General features: G+C 39.0%; 1 protein-coding gene across 3 annotated transcripts in view; it reads left to right on the top strand.

Moving 5' to 3' along the window:
- FREM1 (FRAS1 related extracellular matrix 1) overlaps window positions 1–18,774 on the top strand; it is a 176,472-nt gene that overhangs the window by 31,847 nt on the left and 125,851 nt on the right. For all 3 annotated transcript variants that reach the window (XM_066368198.1, XM_066368196.1, XM_066368197.1), the window contains exons 2-3: window positions 9,402–9,886; window positions 15,176–15,270. In XM_066368198.1, coding sequence (XP_066224295.1) covers window positions 9,653–9,886; window positions 15,176–15,270 — 329 coding nt within the window. In that variant the 5' untranslated portion in view covers window positions 9,402–9,652. The remainder of the gene's footprint in view (window positions 1–9,401; window positions 9,887–15,175; window positions 15,271–18,774) is intronic.

Here is an 18,774-nt window from a genome sequence, read left to right as displayed (position 1 = left end):
ATGCCTCTTTTTAAAAAAAATTTTATTTATTGATTTTTAGAGAGAGGGGAGAGAGAAAGAGAAAGTAAGGGGAGAAGCAGGAAGCATCAACTCATAGTAGTTGCTTCCTGTATGTGCCTTGACCAGGCAAGCCCAGGGTTTTTTTTAAACAAGTGACCGCAGCACTCCAGGTCTACACTCCATCCACTGCGCCACCACAGGTCAGGCAAACATGCCTCTTTTTTACTTTTCTAAATCCCGAGGCCCAATCTCAGTCAAGTGCTGTCCTCCTGTTTAGTCTTTTGGCTCACAATGCATACCACCCTTTTGAAATTGTTTGTCTTCCTGCGTCACACTCTAAACTTTTTAAGAGCAAAAAGAAACTATTTTTGTCTTTCTAACCCTCACACTTAGTATAGCCCTTGTCACAAAGTGGGTGCTTGAAAATTTTTGTGCAATAAATGAACAAATGAATTTGTCATATAAAAATAGAACCAGGCTGTATTCTAAAAATTACAGTGGTACCTTGAGATACGAATTTAATTCATTCTGTAACCAAGCTCGTAAGTCAGTCTACTTGTATATCAAACTGTTGATACTGGACCCGTGCACCAACTCACCAACTAGTGGCAGCTTCCTGAATCACTGCTCGTATCTCGGAATTTCGCTCGGATCTTGAACAAATATACGGACCCGAGTTGCAGCTCATATCTTAAAAAATTTACATGTTGGTCTGTTCGTATCTCAAGGTACCACTGTATGTTTCAGAAGATGAACTGAATGTGTGTTGGGCAATTGACTTTATAAAATTTGTATTTTTTGAGTTTGCTCACTTTTGTTAAAAATGGCGCTGGGCAACCACATGTGTGCTTGCCCTCAGAGCAGGGCAGTTGATTGTGGATTGTATTCCTGCCTGGCAAGGGCCATTTTTATGCTAATGTGTTGGAGGAGGGGTCTTTGTGGGCCCAGGTAGTTTTTTTAGAAAGAGCAGAACAGAAGACAGAGGAAGGAATCCACTTTTGCAGAAGAAGCCAAGATGGAAGGGAAGGAGAGAGAAGACAGTTTTGCAGAGTAAGAAGTCATGTTGGCAGATGGGGAACAAGAGGTGACTGAGACTGGTGGGGGCCTTTGATTCTGGGAAAACCTGGATGTGGCAGTAGCTTTGTTAGCTCTGAATGAATGGAAAGGGAAGTGTTTTCCTACTGTGTGTTTATTTGCTGGCCGGTTGTGAGGCTAGAATAAAAGAATGGCCCACTGTTTTTTGGCTCCACTGTTTCTTTACCATCTGCCCAAATCTAATGGGAACCTGCACGTGAATGACCACAACAAGGACGGCCATGGCTACTGGCTGTACAGTGTGATATATATTTTTTTTTAACAGAGACAGAGAGAGAGTCAGAGAGGGGGATAGACAGGGACAGACAGACAGGAATGGAGAGATGAGAAGTATCAATCATTAGTTTTCCATTGTGCATTGCGACACCTTAGTTGTTCATTGATTGCTTTCTCATATGTGCCTTGACTGCGGGCCTTCAGCAGACCGAGTAACCCCTTGCTCAAGCCAGCGACCTTGGGTCCAAGCTGGTGAGCTTTTTGCTCAAACTAGATGAGCCCACGCTCAAGCTGGCAACCTCCGGGTCTTGAACCTGGGTCCTCGGCATCCCAGTCCGACACACTCTATCCACTGCACCACCACCTGGTCAGGCCGTACAATGTGATTTAATGTGAATTTAAACAGAATTTCACTTTAGGACAATTTAGTATTTCATTGTGAATTAAAAGATGCAGAATTTGCCTGATCTGTGGTAACATAATGGATAATACCTTGACCTGGAATGCTGAGGTTTCCTGTTTGAACACCTGGGCTTGCCCAGTCAAGGCACATACAAGAAGCAACTACTTAGTTGATGCTTCTCATTTCTCCCTCCCTCCTTTCTCTTTCTCACTCTCCCTTCTATCTCTAAAATCAATAAATAAAACCTTTTAAAAAATGTAGAATTTACTCAAGAAGAGGAAAACCAATTTTAATCAGGGTGACTCTTGTTGGGAAGGTCCCATGTATGAGTTTGGATATAGACACCTGGTTAGTCTCAGGTGAAGAACAGGTATGTCCACTATAGTGAATTTGAGTCAGTGTTTTTCATTCTGTTTAAGTTATTCAATTAAAGTAAGATGTTATGAAAATGTGTATGATTCAATCCTCTGGCTAAAAGCAAAATGAATATAAATTATGGCTACTTCTTAATCTTCAAGGAAATGCCTTTGATGGTTTAAGGAACTTTAATAGTCATTAAAAACAGACCTGTAAGTTGAGAGCACAAAACCTTTTCTTTCTGCAATCTGTTTTTACCATTGAAGGTAGTTTTCATAGAAGGTCTCTGTAGAGAAAGGCCAGATGTCTGGTTTTCAAAGAATGTCCTGGAATTCAGGTTTCTGATGTAGATTCATTAAATATGTATTTTTCAGGTGTGACCAGAAATTCTGTGGACATCATGTTGCCATCCTATATTTAATCATTTTAATTTTCTAACCTTGTTTTTCTTGAATGATTTCCCAAAGAACTTGGGTTTTTATATAAAAAAAAGTTTTCTATAAGTTTGCAAACTTTGGGCTTAAGTTTTCTTCTGTGTTTTTTTTTGTTGTTGTTGTTGGTGGTGGTTTTTTTAGTGAGAGAGAGAGGGTAAAAGACAGGAAGAGAGAGAGCTGAGAAGCATCAAGTCATGTCACTTATAGTTGTTTATTGATTGCTTCTTATGTGTACCTTGATGGGGTGGAGGGGGTCTCATGCTGAGCCAGTGACCCATTGCTCAAGTCAGTGACCATGGAATCATTTTGATGATCCTACGCTCAAGCTGGCAAGCCTGTGCTCAAGCTGATGACCTTGGGGTTTGGAACCTGCCAAGTGGATGCTCTATCCATTATGCCACCATCAGTCAGGCAAGGTTTTTGTCTTAGAGCCTTTAATATTCTCATATTTCTTGTCAATCTTTAAAAGGTGATTTTAGCATTCTGTGCTTCAAATATACAGTATCTGGATACAGATTTTTCTTTGTAGAAAACTTTTAGCATCTATAAAATGTGCATTTTAAAAAACACAATTTATAATATGAAACCTTTATGAGTAGAACAGACATTGAACTATTGACAAATCTTAAGAAAGAAAACCTTCTAATGAGTTTATGTGGTACCAGAGGTCCGTTTTTGCAACCTTGACTTTGATGGCATAGCCTGAGGTAGGGCTTTCTCTCTTCAGTTAGTCTGTCAGCCCTTCCTGAGACAGGGCTTTCTCTCTTCACTTAGTCTGTCAGCCCTTCCTGAGTTAGGGCTTTCTCTCTTCACTTAGTCTGTCAGCCCTTCCTGAGACAGAGAGGGAGGTACTGAAAGGAATATTTCTGGACAGAGCATCTATAATTTAAGTAAACTGCATGGGATAGTGGACATTGCACTTGTCTGGATGTCCAAAGAACTAAGTTTTCAATTCAAACTTGGTTTCCAGATACCTACATAATCTTGGTGTTCAAAAATAATTTTTAAAGACAATTTAGGTGACAAAACCAAACTTTTTTTAATAGTTCATAAAATGGATAGTGTTCTTTCAGAGAACTTCAAAATGGGGTAGAAGAAGAACCATTTTTTTTTTTTTAGCGAGAGAGAATGACAGACAGGGACAGACAGACAGGAAGGGGAGAGATGAGAAACATCAATTCTTTATTGCAGCACCTTAGTGGTTCATTGATTGATTTCTCATATGTGCTCTGACCTGGGGGCTCTAGCCAAGCCAGTGACCTCTTGAATAAGCCAGCGACCTTGGGCTTCAAGCCAGTAACCTTTGGGCTCAAGCCAGTGACCCCATGCTCAAACTGGTGAGCTTATGCTCAAGCCAGTGACCTCAGGGTTTTGAACCTGGGTCCTCTGTATCCCAGGCGAATGCTTTATCTGCTGCACCATCGCTTGGTCAGGCAGACAAGAAATTTTTTTATAGGATAAAAAAATAAAGAACAGGGAAGAAACAAAAAATATCTGACTGACTAGGGCCACATGATCTAATTTGGGATGGGAAGGCCAGAACTGGCATGGCATTTGGGGATTGGCTAACTGGTTATACTTGGTTTATGGTCAAGGGGAGCATTTAAAGGGACAAGAAATTAAGTTACAGATAGCTGACATGCCACCCAGGCAGGAGTGGCTACATCTTGGGCCTAGAAAGTTATTTGAATGTTGTATAGTCGCTGAACTGCCATGGGACTGCCTTTCTTCGGTAAAAGGAAGGGGCCTTCTAGAAGAGAAACTACAAATGGTTAATGGAAATTGAAAAAAAAGCTAAATATCAAGAAAGCAAAGAAATAGTAACAAGGATACAAATTGAGAATTGAGTAAAGATTAAAGATTAAATGTCAGCAGTGGGCAAGGCTGGTAAGGGTGCTAGTTTGAATTACAGTAAGCAAGTATGTCAAAATGGGATAGAAGAAGAACCATTTTTTCTCTTTAGTTAGAGAGAGTGACAGACAGACAGGGACAGACAGAAAGGGAGAGAGATGAGAAACATCAATTCTTCATTGCGACACCTTAGTTCATTGATTGATTTCTCATATGTGCCCTGAGCTGGGGCACGTATTTTGCACCTCAAAATAAATTTATACACTTTGATCTTAGAATCCCACTTTTAGAAAACTATCAAAAGGAAAGAATGATAAAAATAGACATCTATAATTAAGGATATTTCATCACAGTCTATTGAGATTTAACCACTTCAACATAATAATAAAATGACTGTAAGAATCATAGTACTGTCATGTGGTGGATATAGTACACTAATTAAAAGTAAGATCACAAGGAATATTTAATATTAGGAAAATAGAGTAGACTGTTATATTAATGTAAAAGAGTGGCACACAACTCTTTATAGTATGGTTCTAATTTAAGTTTAACATCCGGATATACATATATGTACATACGTATGAAAACCTAATGGTATTTTCTTAGGGTATTGAGGAAGTGCTTTTTATTTTCTTTATGTTTTGTATTTTTATCCTTCAGTTAATGAGAATGCATTTCTTTTTTTTTTTTTTTTTTTTTTTTTTCCCATTTTTCTGAAGCTGGAAACAGGGAGAGACAGTCAGACAGACTCCCGCATGCGCCCGACCGGGATCCACCCGGCACGCCCACCAGGGGCGACGCTCTGCCCACCAGGGGGCGATGCTCTGCCCATCCTGGGCGTCGCCATATTGCGACCAGAGCCACTCTAGCGCCTGAGGCAGAGGCCACAGAGCCAGCCCCAGCGCCCGGGCCATCTTTGCTCCAATGTAGCCTCGGCTGCGGGAGGGGAAGAGAGAGACAGAGAGGAAAGCGCGGCGGAGGGGTGGAGAAGCAAATGGGCGCTTCTCCTATGTGCCCTGGCCGGGAATCGAACCCGGGTCCTCCGCACGCTAGGCTGAGAGAATGCATTTCTTTTATACACATAAATAAAGTTATTTTCAGAAAAAAGCAATTAAATTGATAAAATGAAGGATAGTTGAATTCTAAAGTTTCTCCTAAACTATCCATGCTGTGATTTCAGTTACATTTTAGAAAACACTTGCAGAGTGGAGAAAGCTGAATGTTATTAACAGAATCGACACATGTTTTGTTGACTGAATAAGACTGAAATTTTGAAATAGCTTGTTTGCCTGGAGGACTTTAAACTGTGCTTGGAGTGTGAGGAATTGGAACTCTAAGATGCTAGCAGACAGGGTATCTGCCTTAATTATATGCTTTTAAAGTAACAGCCACTTCCTTGAGAGAACATTGCCTCCAGTGAAACTTTAACTCCTGCATCAGTCATCAATTGCTCTCTGGACCAATAAAGGAAGTTGTTAAGTCTTTACATACTGTAAGGAAAAGAGACCCCAGGGAACTGAAGCAATTGCAAAGGGCATACAATTTTGTTGTAATGAGAAGCAGAATAATGGAGTGGAAAAGGGCACAGGCTCTGGAGTTGAGCAGCCACACGGAAATAAAGTATCTTCTCTTTCTCTCTTGTCTCTTCCTGGTAGAGAAACATTCAATTGTTGGTCTTTGCCCTTACCTCCTAATTAAGGACTTACTAGTTTATAGAGAACGAGCTATTGCCCCATATGCTGTTGTTAGGTGAGAAGTTACAGTATTTAGCTAAATAGTGACTAAATTAATAGAAGAAACTTGAAGAATAAGGTGATTATTAGAAGCATAGAGTTCAGTGCTGAATAACAAAATAATCCTAAAGTAGCAGTGGGTTAAACAGAAAACAAATTTACATCTTCTGATGTAAAATGCGGGGCCAATGGGCTGATATGGTGACCCTGCTTTGCAAACAGCCCAGAGACCCAGGTTCCTTCCAGCTCACCACTCTGCCAGCTGATGGCATGGCCCCGTGCCTCATGTCCAAGGCAGTGCCTTCTATCTGAGCAGCAGGACTGAGGGAATCATACAGATAAACCCGTGAACAAAAAAGTAGACATTCTCACCTTTATGGGGCACATGCTCATGAACAATATAAATAAACAACTGTATTATGTTAGATGGTTCTCAGGGCTAAGATTTAAAACAAAGCATGAGAGTGCCATTATTTTCATGGGAGGTTATGTGTGGCCATGCTGCAAATGTGACATTTTATTAGAAACGTGAGAGTGGTGAGGTGGACAGGAGGCTAACTGGGGGAGGAGTGTTTGTACCACAGGGAATAGCAATGGGAAGGTTCAGGAGGGAGGTGAGAAGGGGATGGTTGAACTTGATTTGTTTCTACCAAAGATGCAGTTCAAGCAAAGATGCAGGTGTGGCTGGAGTAGAGTAAGCAAAAGGAAGACATATAGGAGATGAGATGAAAGAGGTACGTGGGAAAAGAGTACATGGTTTCTTGTGGGTCATTTTGAAGGCATCAGCTTTTACACTAAGATGAGAAACCGTTGGAGGTTTGGGCAGAGAAGTGATTATGTAATAGAAACCTCAGTTGAGTAATGCCTAGAGGAGAGGCGAGAGGAGAAGCCAAGAGATCAAATATGATGCTGTGACAGTCATCCAGTAAAGTTGATTGGTGGTGGCTTGGACCAGAGTGAACAGATATACTAAAAATATGTTGGATTCTGGATATATTTTGAAGGAAGAGAGAATTCAATTTATATTGCTGTGTAAACACATTACTACAAACACAGTGGCGTAAGACAACACAAAATTATTATCTCAGTGTTTTCACTGGTTAGGAGTCTGGTCATGGCTTGTTTGGGTTATCTGCTTCAGGTTGCCATCAGGCTACAATCAAGGTGTTGACTGGACTCCATTCTAATCTGGAGGCTTGATTTAGGAAGAATCTTATCCCAAACTCATTCAGGTTGTTGGCAGAATTTACTTCCTAATGATAGTAGAACTTATGGGGGCTTGCTTCTTGAAGTTCAGCAGAACTCCTAGCTGCAGTTTGCTAGGAAGTCATAGATGATATAATATAATCATGGGAATGACATCCCATCACTTTTACCTTATTCTATTGGTTGGAAAGGTCATAAATTCGACTGCCCCTCAAGGAGTAGGAACTTCTAGATGTTAAGAGGCTGGAATTATTGCAGGTGACCCTAAGTCTGTCCATCACAGTGAATAAACAGCATTGGTTTTGTCTGTTTGGATGTAGAGTGTGAGCTAAAGAGGAGAACAACTGAAGAGTTGGAGTTGCCAGTAACTGAGATAGGGACAACTGAGGGAAGGCAGAGCCAGAGCTCCAATTTGGCTAATTATGGTATGAGATGCCTATTTCACATCCACACAGGTGTCAAACAGACAGTTGCATATACAAATGTAGAGTTAAGAGAGGTGGTTAGAGATATAAATTTGGGATTCATTAACATATAAGTGGTACAAAACCAAGGAATGAGATCACTAGGGAATAAGGATAGATAAAGAAACAGGTGCAAGAACTGGACTATCAGGTCCTCAATATTAAAAACTTGGGAAGTCTAGGAAAAAGCAGTGAAGAAGAATTGAGGTTAGAATGAGACAAAAGGAATGCACAAGAGTGTAGAGTCCTTGAATGCTTTCCATGCTGACTTCATTTGTCCAAGTCTTAGAAAGCAAAGTTTTCCCCCATCTCTCAGTTTTGGGAGATGCCTACCTATCCTGCTGCCTCTCCTCTCTCTGAGTGTACTGCTTTTTTGAATGATCTGAGACCCCAAATGTGAATGGAAACAAGATTTAATTTTGTTGTGAAAGTTAAACACCCAAATTTACATTTTTGCCCAAACAAGTCTACCTAATTCAGCCTGAGTGTGGGCAAGGTGGTCAGTGGGAATGTAGAGCTGTTTTATTTTGGGACTGATCCCATAGAAACCGGGCTGCTCTTTCATGTGGATCACGCACCCAGGTGTCAGGCGACATAGTCATGCCCTAACTACCTCAAAAGTGAAAGGTTCAAACAGTGACAAGAGAGCGAGTTTTCCTTTAATGTATTAGATGCAGATAATAGAGGCATATTTTTTGTCTACACTCTCTGTCAAACATTTATTTTAGTATCAGTTGGTTATGTACAAACATTTATTGCAATCATTAAAATGTAAAGCCCCTCTGTGGGAATAGTAAACCATCCTTGGTTCACTTAATCATACTCTGAATTTAAGGATATATTTTAATGCACTTACGTTTGATAAAATAATTTCTGTTCTTATAGAACACAGAGAAATAATCTTGAAATTTTAAGTGGTTAAACTAGAAACAAAAAAAAGAGCCTGTTTTGGCAAATTCAGTACATTATAATACAATTACCATCATAGGTAATGTGAATCCTGGTGCACATGCTCTGTGTCATGAGCTGTGTGTATTGAAGCTATGTTACTTGACTTCTCGTCCTTTTACACCTACACAAAATTCTAAATGCTCGCTGAGAAAAAAGAAAAAGTATTTTCTCCAAATACCACATGTGTGTTTTAGGTGTCGTCATTGCTCAGCAGTCAGAATTGTGACTTTAGTGACGAATTATGAAGCCTATTACTTATTTGGGTAGCATTGATTTGGAATTAATTATGTCTTCAAACAGTGTGCCAATAATTCTGTCAGCTCTCTGCCACAAGTTAAGGTATAGTCTTTATTTAACATATGAGGAAGCAGAAGCCAGAGTTCAACCACTCTGTCTGAGCAGAGGACCACACGCTGCTCTCGGCAGTGCGGCTGCTGGCTCCTGCTGGACCACACAGCCGACAGCTCTGCCGGGCACGTGGAGTCTGGAAGCAGGAGTCACCGGCAGGGGAATGAAATGGCTGCATTGCCTTTCAGATGGGCCTGGAGGTCAAGTTAGTTTATTTGTTTTTAATTTAACTAAAATTATAGGCTGGTTGAAAGATTCTTTTGTTGGTAGGAATCTTTTGAATAGCCTCTCAAACCTTTTGGTCTCTCTCTTACTTTCTTCCTACCCCTACTCCCATTTGCAGGATTAGAAAAGCACATTAATCTTGCCAGCGTTGTCAGGAGTGATCAGCGAGTTTTATTAAAAGCCCTGGATTGCCTGAAAGGCCTCCTTGTCTGACTTCGCAATGAAAGAGACGTGTTAAGATCTCGGGGCACATTGTCGGGACCCCTTGCCCTGCCCCTTGGACTATGAACCTACACCCCCGGAAGAAGCAGTGAAGCCTCCTTTGTTGAAGGGATTTCGCCTGGACGGAAACTAGTTGCCCCTGTCGGCATGAGCTCTCTGAGTTGGGGTGGGCTGAAGGCCCTGCCGCTGCTGCTCCTCCTGGGCTGGGCCAGACCCACCTTCATCAACGTCAACCGTGGGCTCAGGGTGATGAAGGGCAGCTCTGCCTTCCTGTTGGGAGATGACCTGAACTTTGCCATCCCCAAAGAGAAAGATGCTTGCAAAGTGGAAGTTGTGATGAATGAACCAATAACCCAGAGGGTTGGGAAACTCACTCCACAGGTAGGTCATATCCTAGATTTTCTATTCAGTAGTGTGAGTGTGTGAGAGTGTGTATGGAGCGGGGAGAGAGGACACAAAACAGACAGCCTTCCAAGAGTTGGAGTAGGCAGTCTCTCCTGGGGTGAGATACGGTCAGTCTTTATGGGTTATTCCTGCCTCAAATTATCTTACCCGTTGCTAGTCAGGGCACCTTTGGATAAGACATCAAGATTTCAAGACATTTTTAGGCACACTTGTAATCGCAGAATAGCAAAAGTAAAACAGGAGGACGTTCTCATCCACTAACATCTTGAAAGTTCCTTGAGTGAGGGAAGACATGTGGGAAAGAGAAGTGAAGATACTTCTTTTTAATATTCACTCTTCTTCAAAAATGTCCACATAAATTTTTTCCCTTTAATCAAAACCTAGGAGATCTTGTTATTTAAGGATTTTTTTGCTCAATCATTTTGTAAGGGGGAAGAATTGCCTTCTTTCACTGGACTTTTTAAAAGTCTATATTATTATGTATTGTATTTGCTTAAAGTAGAAGTTTATTTCCATACACAACAGAAATATTACTTCTGATTTTATTACTTATTTCTACTGTGGTTTAATTTTCCTCCCAATGCAAACAGTTTAGAGAATATTCAATACTGGTTGCTGCTGGTGGTTCTGGAAAAATATATCCTTTCTCTGTGCTGAACTATAAGCATTAATTTTTTTCTCTATTCGACTGAAGAAACATGTTCCTTCCAGGACGTTATTCAAAAGTGATGCTAGATGTTGTAGGGATGGGTCATAGAATTTTAGATAGACGCTAGCTCATATTGACATCTCTAGACATTCTGTGTATTACCCTTCAAGTTATAATCCAATTCTGAAACACATCAGCCTTCTGTGGAGGGCTCTCATGTTGGGACTATTCCTATTGTGTGTGATAGTAACCAAGTATTTCCTTCAGTTTCCTGCAAGATTTGCTTTTGCTAAAGAGCTGCAGATGGGCATCTAAAAAATGTTAGTGTACAATAATGGACCTCCATCCTAAGTGTTTGATAATTGCAATATCTCCTCACTTTTTCCCAGTACAAGTTGCACTCTGAAAATGTGTTTGATTGGCACCTGTCGCTCCAGGAGAAAGAAGAGACCTGGACGAGTAGGTGACAGGAATAAGTTCAGCTGCGAGCAACAGAGACCCAACTACAGGGACGGGGGTCCAAAGCAAACCCTCAAAAATTTAGGGAACAGTAACTCTATACTGGGGTCCCTGTATGGATATATTATATATGGGTGCTTTATAGGGAATGATGAACTGATAATTTGGTACCCCTTCCAATCAGTATATTGAAAAGATGGTCAACATTTATTTAAAAGGGAGGTTGAATACTTTGTGGGGGAAGAAGAGAAGAAAAATTCCGTTTGATAGCATGCTGGGGCAACCTTTGGTCTAGCTATATTTAGCTCTGGCCACAAGCATCATACCCTCCGGAGCAAAACAAAAGCCCTGTCACTCACCAGATTGTCCCTCCTTGGAAATCAATCTGAGGAGGAGGCACCGTTCCTTATGTCAGCCTGTGAGATGTACCTTCTTCCCATCCCAAAGGGCTTCTAAAGATATACAGTACTTTTTCTGAGAGGAATGAAATTGTCTGTATTATATATTTTCAGTGATGTTTCCATGGTCTGCACTATTTGGTTGGCTCTGAGGCACCGGAGAGCAAAAGAGGGATCTAAGTGACTAAAACTAGGTAAAAAAGGTTCTTTGGTCACAAGGATCAAGAGTTGTAATACATTTCCAAGTTATCTTCATCTCAAACTTCCTCTGGTTTTAGGGCAAAAAGCCACATAGGGACACAATATGGAACAGAAAGAACAACGGGCCGACTGATTTGGGAACGCCAAGTGTGCTGGGGAGGAAGTGTGGGCTAAGCCTGTCTCCTCAGGGCCCCGAGGACACTGTTGCTCATTAGGAAAACAAAACGAACAAATTAAAAAAATAAAACACCAAGTCTCGAATGTTCAGTGTATGTATTTCCAGAGGTAAATTTGATATGTCAAATGAATTTATATAATAGATGTGTGACTGACTTCTTCTAAAATTTATTCTGTGGAAAAGGAATCCATTAAAATGTGAAGTTTTATCACCATTTTTTGGGTTAAATATTAGAATTTCATACCATAAAAAAATCTATATATCTGGAAAATGGTTTCTCAAACTGCCAGATGATCTTTCTATAATTTTATTATAATAATTTTAACAAAAAAATAAGCTTGTCAAGTAAAGTATGATTTTTTTTTAGAAAAAATATGATCTTGTCTTTAATCCAGACTGATTTAGGTATTTATTTCTTATGAAGTTTTTGAAATTAAGCATAGCTAAGTACACACACACACACACACACACACACACACACACACACAGCCTACACATTATTCTTTAATAGATCTTACTAGGATGTTGAAAGCAAGGCTTATGTGAACCCATTTCTAAGAAGATGACTGTATTAACAGCACCCTGCTGTGTAATGAACAGTTTTATTTGATTTGCACAGAAAATGTTTTGTTTAACATCTGTTCAATTAGTGTTTTCATTTCATTACTGAAGTTTGTCTTAGGACCAACAGGTTCATTTTCCTATTGGATACTATTAAGAAAGGGATTTCGGTCGGTGCACACCAGTACCTTCTGTTTAGATGGCCCTCCTGACAGAGTCAATGAGAAAGGTCAATGGCAATGTGTTTTCCTCTGGCTTTAGGACAAGACTTCCTCACACACAGCGCTTCTCACACCTGACCCAAAGCACAAAATTTCCTGGGTGGAACAGCACCCCAGTTTTGTGCTGAGCTTGCTCTTTTAAATAAGAAATATAGCGGTAAGAAAAGATCTCTAGTTTGAACCAGTTTACTGTCATTTAAGTGAGTAATGAGTTAGGAATGTGTGACAATTTAATTATAAATTGTAATTGAAAAGTAGTTGAAGTGGAAAAAAACAAAGCTAGACAGTAATTAGAAAAGGATTTAGCTCTTTTTTGTTTTAGTTAGTAAATTTATGGACAATTATGGTTGTCGTTTTTTATAAAAGGAAAACATATTACAAAACATAAAACAGATGTTTCTTTTAACAAAGCAGATTGTCTCTTTATTACCATGACTATTTGTCAATGATATGGGAAAGGTCTTTCCTTTATTTCCTTTCTTGTTGTAAATTAAAAAGAGGAACCAATAATGTCTGTGGGAAAAGATCATTTGTATTACAGGTAGTCTTCTCAGAGAAGATTATGTCATCTGTAAATGTTTGAAGTAGTAACAAAATACAGGCTAAACACTACAAACTCTACAGTGATGTTTGAATACCTCAAAGGAATAGTAAGTCCTCACTTAACATCATTGATAAGTCTGCGACTTTAAGCTAAATGACAAATAACAAAACCAATTTTACCATAGGCTAATTGATATAAGCAAGAGTTAAGGTCCTGCTTTATTCCATCAACGATAAAACAAAATGAGGTGGAAAGAAATGACATTATTCGAGGACCTGCTGTATTTCTTAGCACTCTATCAAGTCGGAATGGTTAGAATGAGGGTCATGATATAGGTGGAAGAGGAAATAATTCTTTTAAAAACTAGTGTTCTGCATGACCTGTGGTGATGCAGTGGATAAAGCATCGACCTGGAATGCTGAGGTTGCCGGTTAGAAACCCTGGGCTTGCCTGGTCAAGGCACATATGGAGTTGATGCTTCCTGCTCCTCCCTACCTTCTCTCTTTTTCTTTTCTCTAAAAATGATTAAATAAAATCTTAAAAAATAAACCAGATCTCAAAATACAATAGTTAGCAATTTTCTTTTTTCTCTAAATGAGAGGAGGGGAGATAGTGAGACAGACTTCCTCCACGTGTGCCCTGACTGGGATCCACCCAGCAACCCCGTCTAGGGCTGATGCTCAAATCAACTGAGCTTTTTTTTTAGCTCCTGAGTCTGCCATGCTCAGACCAACCGAGCTATCCTCAGTGCCCAGGGCCAGTGCTCAAACCAATAGGGCCACTGGCTGCAAGAGGGGAAGAGACAGAGAAGGGGGAGAGGGGTGGGGAGAGAAGCAGATGGTCTCTTCTCTTGTATGCCCTGACTGGGGGTCCAACCTGGGATGTCCATACACTGGGTCAATGCTCTATGTACTGAGCCACTGGCCAGGGCCAGTGATTTTCTTAATAGTTCTGATTGTGGTGATCCAGTTAATTATAATTTTATTTAAATAGAGGTAATTGCCTTTTACATTTTTATTTATTTTTTTGACAGAGACAGAGAGAGAACCAGAGAGAGGGACAGATAGGGACAGACAGACAGGAAGGGAGAGAGATGAGAAGCATCAATTTTTCATTGTGGCTCCTTAGTTGTTCATTAATTGCTTTCTCATATGTGCCTTGACCAGGGAGCTACAGCAGAGCGAGTAACCCCTTGCTCAAGCCAGCGACCTTGGGCTTCAAGCCAGTGAGCTTTGGGCTCAAGCTAGTGACCACGGGATCTTTTAATTTTTTAAAAAATATTTCATCATTAAGTATGATGCTGTTTTTTATTGAATTTATTGGGGTGACATTGGTTGATGAAATTCAGGTGTATAATTCCAATTGTCTTTAAAATGCTATTGGTCATATCAACCACTTCTGTTATTACATAAATAATAAAAACTGTCTCTCAAAAGTATTTAAGAAATAACTTCAGGTCAGGTTTGGTTCTGATGGACCACAATAGTGTCCATAGTGAGTGCCTTCATCTTTGAATATAAAAATCCTATTTGAAAAATAAAGAAATAAAAGGAGAAGTAAAAATATATACAGAACTTGTACAGTATATTTGTGGGTGGGGTAATGCTTACTTTTTAGTGCATACAGACAGATAGACCTCTCTTACTCATATGCTGTGAACCCCTGAAGAGTGTGGGTGACTAACAGTTTGATAAATGGACTCCTATTTCAAATGCACTATAGACTGTAAAAAGATAATTATTTAGAGAGATAAACACTTTTAATTTATCTGTTTAATCTACTTGATCTGATTTTTATAATTTAGATGTTCTCAAAGCAAGAGACAACTGTATAAATAGAATGGTGAGTGGGTATAGGGGTGGATATCATAGTGGCAGTTAAAACACACACACACACACACACACACACACACACACACACACACACACACACAACAAAACAAAACAAGATGTTAACAGACCACAGTTCCTTCAAGCAGTACTCCTGTAGGAAAAAGTGAATCTTGTACCACTAATTTTCTCACAGATATTTATCCATTTCTTCATGTGAACTAGGTCTTTGACTGCCATTTCCTTCCCAATGAAGTCAAGTATATTCACAACGGTTGCCCAATCCTTGATGAAGACACAGTGAAGCTTAGACTTTACAGGTAAGCAGCACAGGGGCATGGCTCATGCTTTGCTGGATAATTATTCTGTGTAATTTTTTTTTATGTGAATAGGTATTATGACGAAGAAATTACTAGATTCCAAACAAGAAAGGAATCAGTAGAAACTGGAGACCTGAATAGGGAGGCAAAAATTATAGCCAATGTCCAGTTATCTTTATTTAGATCATCTTTTGGGGGGCTTTTTCTATGGCAAATTATTAGCTCTATCCTGTTTCCCTTTAGAGTTCTTGTACAGGTATCTCTGGATCCAATCCTCCCCTTATAATGAAAAATATAAATTAAAGTATAAGTTCTTAATAAACGTTAGGAGAAAAATATGTTCCAAATTTCAGTAAAATTTTGCTTTTTGATGACCAGCTGCTTACTTATAAGAAATATAGTATCATTTGTTTTTAAAATGTATTAAATAATTAAAATATTTTAAAAAGTAATTATAAAATCAAACACAGAATGGCCATATGACCTAGCAGTTCCACTCTTAGGTATATATACACAAGATAAATAAAAGTCTATGTTTATACAAAAAGTTGTACATGAATGTTCATTGCACTATTATTCCTAATATCTAAAAAGTTGAAACAATCCAACTGAGTATGCATAAACGAAATGTGATATATCCATACAATGGGAACGAGGTACTGATCCATGCCATAAGCAGGGCGAACCTTGAAAACTTTGTGCTAAATGTGCTAAATGAAGGAAGCCAGGCAAAAAGGTCACCTATTCTATGATTTCATTTATATGAGATATCCAGATAAGATAAATCAACTAAGACAGAAAGTAGATGAGTGGTTGCCAGGGGCTGGCGGAGGAGAAAATGGGAAGTAGTTGCTAATGGCTATGGGTTTCTTTTGGGGGTGATGACAGTTCTGCAATTAGAGTCGTGATGGTTGCACAACCTTGTGAATACACTAGAAACCACTAAATTGTATACTTCAAAAAAGGTGAATTTTATGGTATATGAATTATATCCTAGTAAAACATTAATCTAAAAATTAAGCTCATGGTTTTAGTATCACTCACATCATGTAAAGAACTGAGAATCAAATGTGGGTGGAGACCTGTATATAGTTTTTTACTTGTTTTTATTGCTTTTATGAATATTTGGCTAACATGACTCAGTGTGACTTTCTCTTAAGCACTAGACTAATATAAAAGAGGTTTGTAGAAGACCTTGGAATAGTGACTCATTCTGTAAACACTTATGACTACCTGCTATAGATCAGGCCTGGCCTGGGCACAAAAAACACAGATCTGAGGATACATGGACTCTTGGTGCTTGTAGTTTGATACAAAAAAATAGGTAGATAATTGTGATGCAGAATGACAAGTGCTGAAAGAGAGACATGAATAAAATGCTGTGCTCAGAAAATGAAATGGCACTCAAGGATTCCTTAGCAAGCTACACAATCAGCATATATAGGGCTGTTTGACCTTTCTAAAGACTTTAAAGTTAAAAAATAAATTAATTTCAGAGACGTTGCCTGTAAGAGCTGGGAAAGCTGATGAATTCTGGCAGCTCCCATTTCTTCCTTGAGTTTCTAAGGATGGAGAGGGTAGAGGAATGGTCTTGAAGGGGCAGAGTTAGAGGAAATGTCATTCCTCTTGCTCTTAAGGACATTTATTTAAATTTTTTTTAAATTGTCAATTTATCAGTTTTTTAGAGGGAAAGGAAAAGGGAAGGAGAGAAAGAGAAACATTGATTTGTTGTCCCCATGTATTATGAATTCATTGGTTGATTATTGTGTGTGCCCTGACTGGGGATCAAACCCTCAACCTTGGCTTGCTGGGATGATGCCCTAACCAATTGAGCTACTTGATCAGGGCTTGAGGACATTTAAAACGGGTGTTCAAAGAAGTTGGAGGCAGAAAACCAGGAGGGATGCTTATTCCCCTCTTACCTCCTCTCCAGCCCTTTGGCAAGCTAATTGATCTCTTTATGTCCCAGTTCCTTATCTATAACATAGAATGAACAATGCATACATAGGTTTTTATGAAGATTGAATGAGATACTCTTTGTAAAGAGTTTAGCATATGCCTGGGCCATAATAAAAAGCACATCAATTAGGAACTGCATTATTGATATACACCTATTACTCATTAATATTCTCATATAAATATCCCGATGACATAGTTACTAAGGTAATAGAGGGAATGGAAGTAACAATTACTGAATACCTTTCACACACCAAGCACTAAGCTGGACATTTCACCTGGGCTGTAAATAACCACTCCTGTAGTGACTTTTGTGAAGAGCAAAAAGGTCTTGATGCTTCAGAAATGCCTCACCCTCTCCTTCTTGAATTCAGACTCAACCCATAAATTACACAAGCTTGATACTCTTGCATTATTTATGTGCTAGAAGTGAGAGTGAGTTCATATCAACCACTAAATATCTGTATGGATGATGGGTTTGAGAGGAGGTATTTCATCTCATTGGAGATGAAAATGAGAGAAAATGAGTTGACATCAAGATAAGGCAAAAAAAAAAATGAACAGAGAGATTGGGAACAGAGGATGAATAAAATCTAATCTCTACCCAATAAACAAATTTTTTGAAGGATAATCTTTAAGCTTCAGCCGAGTATGGTGGTAACATGGTGGTATCAAAAGTACCTGAGTACCAAGAAGCAAGGACTTAAAACCAAGATTACTCTACCCTGCACAGCTATCATTTAGAATTGAAGGACAGATAAAGAACTCCCCAGAGAAGAAAAAGCTGAAGGAATTTATCACCATGAAGCCAGTATTACAAGAAATGTTAAAGTGTTTTTTTAAAGAAGACAGAGGAAAAAAAAGATTAAAAATATGAATAATAAAATGGCAATAAATACATAGCTATCAACAACTATTTTAAATGCAAATGAATTAAATGCTGCAATCAACAGACACATGGTTGCTGAACAGACAGCAAAATAAGACCCTTACGTATGCTTTCTACAAGAGACTCACTTTAGATCAGAAGATACATACAGACTGAAAGAATAGGGATGGAAAAAGATATTTCATGAAAACGGAAACAAACAAAAAGCTGAGATAGCAATACTTATACCAGACAAAATAGACTTTAAAACAAATGCTATATAATAGGAGACAAAGAAAAACCTGGCAATGACACATCTGGGTGTTTATCTGAAGAAACCCAAAACACTAAATCATAAAGATATATACATTTATGTAAACATTTTAGCATTATCTACAACAGGCAAGATATGAAGGCAACTGATGAATGGATAAAGAAGATGTGATGTGTGTACGGAATATGACTCAGCCATAAAAAAGAATGAAATCTTGCCTTCTACAACAACATGGATGAACCAGAGGGGATTATGCTAAATGAAATAAGTCAGACACAGAAAGACAAATACCATATGATTTCACTTATATATGGGATCTACAAAGCAAAATAAATGAACAAGCAGAACAGAAACAGATTCATATATACAGAGAACATTTTGAGAGTTGCCAGAGGAGAGGGGTTTT

This window comes from Saccopteryx leptura, chromosome 2 (assembly GCF_036850995.1).
Source record: "Saccopteryx leptura isolate mSacLep1 chromosome 2, mSacLep1_pri_phased_curated, whole genome shotgun sequence".
NCBI lineage: Eukaryota > Metazoa > Chordata > Mammalia > Chiroptera > Emballonuridae > Saccopteryx > Saccopteryx leptura.
Note: the sequence above shows the minus strand (reverse complement) of the source record. Positions and strands in the feature narration are given on the sequence as shown.